This window comes from Myotis davidii, unplaced genomic scaffold (genome assembly GCF_000327345.1).
Source record: "Myotis davidii unplaced genomic scaffold, ASM32734v1 scaffold14, whole genome shotgun sequence".
Classification (NCBI taxonomy): domain Eukaryota; kingdom Metazoa; phylum Chordata; class Mammalia; order Chiroptera; family Vespertilionidae; genus Myotis; species Myotis davidii.
Window position 1 is genome coordinate 335,819 of NW_006287372.1, and position 5,450 is coordinate 341,268.

Consider the following 5,450-nt stretch of genomic DNA (forward strand, 5'->3'; position numbering starts at 1 on the left):
GCACTCCTTCTGTACTCCTTCCAAATGTCTTATCACAACTCACATTTTAGGGCCTGTTTTTGGGTGCCTTCCAAGTTGCATAGTCAAAAGAACTCTTAGCTTTGTGATTTCTGAATGGAGCTGATAAGGTTATTTGTTAAAATGCTAATGGCAGGGTATGTAGATATTCTTTGTCTGAAGGCAACACTCTTTTCTCTCACCAGTATGCCAGCTAATCCTCGAGTGGGACTCTAGGATTTCATGGGGCTCATAGTTCCTTGTAACCTTACTGGTCATCTCATAACCATAACCATTTCAGACCAAGACAGGCAGCTCAGCATCCTGGGTATGGGACAACCACTCACTGTTTACCTTCAAGAAAGCCATGTAACTTCTTCAGATCTCCATGAACTTGTCTTTGAAACAAGGAAGCAAAGCTAGAATAAATAGCCGTTAAAGTTCTTTCTTCCTCTAAAATTTTATTTCTTTACTAGAGGACTCTTGCACGAATTTGTGCATGGGTGGTGTCCAGCTGGCCCACCCTGATCCAGACCAATCAGGCTGGGCCGGCTGGGGGGAGGGCTGCGGGCGGTTGGCTAGCCAATCCTACCCCCTGGTTGAACTCCCTGTTGAACTCCTGGTTGAGGGGGCAATTTGCATATCAGCCTTTTATTCTATAAGATTGCATGATTTCTATTCATATTTTTATGCCCATTCTTTGTTTTTTTAATCTGTGTCTGTGGTCTATTTTATGGAATGTGAAAATGGACTTTTCACCCTCTGACATTTGCCTGTCTTGGGAAGAAAAGAATAACATTGAAAATGTTTGAGGGGTGGTGCTTGGTGCGGGCGAAGGAGGGGTACTTGCACCCCTGAGTCTCTCCACTCCTGGTTGTCTCCTGTCTGTAGGTGCCAACAATGCCCAGTCCCCAGTTGGTGCCGAGCGAATGTCTGTGGAGTAAGTGACTGGGTTCTCTCATTATAAACGTGGCTTCTTCCTTGTTTAGCTGCGTTGCAGGCACTAAAGAGAAAGAAGAGGTTGGAGAAGCAGCTCTCGCAGATCGATGGCACCCTGTCCACCGTCGAGTTCCAGCGAGAGGCCCTGGAGAACGCGCACACCAACACCGAGGTGCTGAGGAGCATGGGCCTGGCGGCCAAGGCCATGAGAGCGGCCCATGAGAACATGTGAGTGCCCCTCCCTCCACGTCCTACGCGCCCCCAGTGTCGGGAGAGCCAGATGATGAATTCGGCAGGAATGGCCTGTCCTGTTGAGGCTCTTTGACACGTCAGAATGGAATGGTCCTTCAGAGAAAGACTAGAAGTTCCAGTGGTAGAAAACAAAAAACAAAACAAAACAAAACTCCATGAAAACACGAAGGACCTTCATTCTGTCCATTGCATTTCCCAGTCGCCTCACTATTGCCTGACACTCCGCCTGTAACTCCTCATCAGATAAATCACAGAGGCCTACACGTCAGCATCTTGAGCTGTTCCATACAGGACAGTGGTTGTCACCTGGTGGCATTCCAGATCTCCCGGAAAGCGGCTGACGAGAACGCAGGTGCCCAGGCTCCTGGAAGCGGGCAGCGGGCCTTCTGTACTGAGCAGGTTCACCAGGTGACTGACACTAACCGACCTATGAGAGTCATAGCTATGGGCCTGGGTTTGGGGCTCAGACTTTCGGAGCGAGGGTCCCAGTTCCCCTGCTGACTGTCCCGGGGCAAGTTACTTCGCCTCCCCTGTATTCCGCTTCCTTGACTGTAAATTGGGGACAATACTACTACTTATGGTTATTGTGAGAGTCAATAAGATACCAGATGTCATGCACTTAGTCCCTGGTGCAAAGAAGCCATCAGTAATCGACATTCAGTGTGGTGGTGGGGCCAGCGACAGTTTGCTGTAGGTCACACTGGGAAGTCAGTACCAGGGACCTGACCCTTTTCTGAGAGTAGACGTGACCGTGAGGTCTGAGCCACCACATGTGGGAGCAGGGAGCACTGGGCGATGCAGCCGTGCCCAGGGGGCCATCGATTTGACGGCTTCAGCAAGGCCATCCCACTGGCTGCCGGTCCGAACCTGCGGCTGCTGCTAACCGGCGCCAACGTGCACCGCAGCGCAGGGGGCTCGGCAGCCTCACCCCTGTGCTCGAACCTGCACCGCCCCTCCCACACGCCTTTAAAACATGAAGTCCTTACATATTTGTTACAAAAAGAATTGGGAATAAGGGGCGGCAGCAGAACGGTAATAGCGTTCTTTTTACTTACTACGTGGAAATATGTCAGAATACTCAGCATTTTCCACGTGGGGAGTCAGAGAAACTGTCAAAAGGTTTATCCCCCTGGGAATCAAAATCCCAGTGAGGAGCCCACTTTCCTGGTATCCAGTCAGTTCGGCCTCGCTTCAGAGCTGGAGGGGCGACTCGGAGACAGGTCCTAGAGGCGCAGTCGGAGCCTGGCACTGGGACCCTGGCCGCTCAGGTCGGTGGTTGGGACCAGGGCTCAGGGGGGACCCTGGGCTGCAGGGGTGGGTTCTGCTGAGGGCTTCCCAGCCTGCGCTGCCCTCCTGTGACTCCCCAGGGCAGCCAGGCCTGTGCTGCCCTCCGGGGTCAGGATGGCAGAGCTGCCAGGTGTCTGACAAGCGGCCCTCTTGTCTCAGAGCTCGACCTGAGGGCTGCTAGGAGGTGGTGCTGCTGAGAGCTGCCGGTCTCAGTCATGTGGGCCTGGTCCCCGCACCATTTCCTGCAGAGTTGACACAGAGCAGCATATATTTAAAGTTTACATATGCCCTACCAGACAAAATTTCAACATGGGTCTGCAAATATTGTAAATTATAAGATAATTTGCTCGTTCGTGACTCCCAAATGTGATGGCTGTTCATTTAATATTTAAAATATCTGTGCTTATATGGGGTTATTTTTTTGAAATGCAAATTATTTTTAAAGTTGATACATAAAATCATTTTTGTTATCCTATGGGAATAACTAGGAGTTTATATTAACTTGACTCATTTTTTTTACATATGGGAGTATATCTAACTATACGCATCATGTTAAAGTGAGATTCTAAAATGTTCCCACAAAATATACTTTCCCAGGGATTTGAACAAAATAGACGATTTGATGCAAGAAATCACAGAGCAGCAGGACGTCGCCCAAGAAATCTCCGAGGCATTTTCTCAGCGCACTGGGTTCGGCGAGGACTTCGATGAGGTGGGCAGCGCGTGGAGGATGGGGCGCGTGGAGGATGGGGCAGGGCAGCTCCCACCGTCCACAGCAGACAGGGCGCCTTAAACACTTCCTTAAGTCTCATCGAAGAATAAGTGGTACTTGATAGAAACCTACTTAAGAGGGAAATGAAGTGTTGGTAGCTCTGACTTAAAGGAAAGATTAATAGAGTTTGGCAGACGGCCCCCCCATTACGTTTCTAGCTGTTAAGGAAGAACAGCCTGTGATTATGTGAAGTTAGAGACTCCGTGGCGGTGCTTCAGTGGCCCCGTGGGGGAGGAATGGCGCTTGCACATCTGGGCGGAACAGAGCAGACGCCGCTCTGCGAGGCAGGCAGCACGCGGTGTGGCTGGGACATGGGAGGTGAGCTCGCCTCCCTCCGCTCCTCGGGCTGTGAGACACATGAACGTGGACGGGCATGAAGAGCACATGTTCCATCAGCGAAGTGAGACAGCCTCCCGGGAGGTGAGGCCGCGCTGGGAAAGCCCGGGTTCTGTTCCAGCGCGCACCAGCCCAGATCTGGAACCGTCTCCCGCTCTCAGAGTAGCACAGCGAAGACCCTACTTCCTCCGTCTCCCCGGTTTAAAAACGAAGCACGTGGCAAGAGGTGCGGTTCCACGGGGCCAAGAGAAATGATGGGGAAACTTGGCTTTCGGGCCAGATCCGTCCCGGGCCTGTGCTGGCGTGACCTGGCACCGAGGGTGGTTTTGCCTTTGAAGGATTGCAGGAAGCCAGCCACCAGAACAGAGACCACGGCGGCCCGCGGAGCCTCGCCTCGGCTATGAGGCTCTTGGAGAGAGTGTGTCCTGGGGAGACGCACAGGCCTCCTCGGCTGGGGCTCATGACGCTGGGGCTCTTGCATTTGTTACTAAACCTTTCATCCACGAAGAGACACGTGGCGGCACCTGCCGTCGGGGAATGAGGGAGGAGGTGATGATTCTGTCATCCCATTGGCTAAGGAAAATGTCAATATCTTGGTGGTGCCGTTGCTACCTGCCGAGAACCGTAGGCCATTCTGGGCACAGACTCCTGGTGGTAATGTGTTCTGCTGTGACCGCATGTTCTATATTTGCTCCTGATTGCTTTGTGAGCAGAAATGGGACACGAGAGTGTTCATTCCGAAGGCACTCTACTCACACAGCCTGTGGAGAGCCACAAACCACACGGCTCCACTGACCACCCCACCCCACACTTTCCTGCTTGGTTTCCTTTCCATGAGCACAGTCCATGGTGGTCAGCTTGCTTCCTGTCTGATACACACCGTCATTACCAAGCGTTGTGGTTGCCTTAAGTATCTCCCCTGTGGCCCCTGGTATCATCCCTTGCACTTTAATGCAGGATAATTATTTGTTTATGTGCCTTTCTCCCACATTTAATAATAATCTCCTTCAAGGTCGGAACTCTTGGTTGAACTTCGCCTCCCCAGCTATGAGTTCAATATCCAGCCAGGAGTAGCTCGCAATCAATTTGTCCAATGGTGAACAAATGAGGAAATGAAGACTTTCTTTGGATGGATATGAGAGTGTCTTAGGTCATTTCTAATGGGGACAAACTCAGAATTCTAACGGGGACAAATTAATTTAGCCTCTCGGCCTCTCAGGGGCTGGGTCTGCCTGAGGACCCAGGAGCCAGGTGACCTGACCAATCACAAGTCATCTCTGAGCTGACGTAGGTGACTTACACTCAGCCTCCCAACAGTCTTGTGAATCGAAGGTTCTTGGGACAGAGGGTGGCTTAGAGTCGAACTGGCCGCTCTGAGACCATTGCTAAGAGAAAGAAACACAGGGCACCTACCTTGGGATTGTTGTGCCCAGATTTCAAGGTTCCCAAGAGCCCACCAGGGAGCCAGCGAGTCCGATGCAAAAGCAAAGAGTCATTTATTTCAAACCTAGGTTTGGCCCCCCTGCCACACTCACCGATGCAACGGTAAGCCCCAGTGGCCGAGAGAGAGCAAGGCCTGATGGGATTGTGGGTTTTATAGTGAGGGCAGGGGAGGGGACTGTGGGACCCGCCAATTGGCCAGGCGCGAGTTGGGTCTTGTTACACAGGATGTGGTCATCTCTATGGCACGCATGTCCCTTGATTGTCATTGGTTAGTTCAAAGAAATCCCAGGCGTGGCCAGCAGGGGCCTGGGCTTCCGGGAAGAAGGCACTCTCCTGAGCACATGGTGGCTTCCCCCAAAATGGAGGACCCAGGGCAAGATGGAGGGCGCAGTCCTAGCCCCTCCCAGGGCGAGCTGAGCCCCGG

General features: G+C 52.1%; 1 protein-coding gene across 1 annotated transcript in view; it reads left to right on the plus strand.

Moving 5' to 3' along the window:
• Window positions 1-970: 970 nt before the first annotated feature.
• CHMP4C (charged multivesicular body protein 4C) overlaps window positions 971-5,450 on the plus strand; it is a gene marked incomplete at its 5' end in the record, with an annotated part of 5,864 nt that continues 1,384 nt past the window's right edge. The window contains 2 exons of the mRNA XM_015560917.1: window positions 971-1,164; window positions 3,073-3,187. Of these exons, the coding sequence (XP_015416403.1) occupies window positions 971-1,164; window positions 3,073-3,187 (309 nt within the window). The remainder of the gene's footprint in view (window positions 1,165-3,072; window positions 3,188-5,450) is intronic.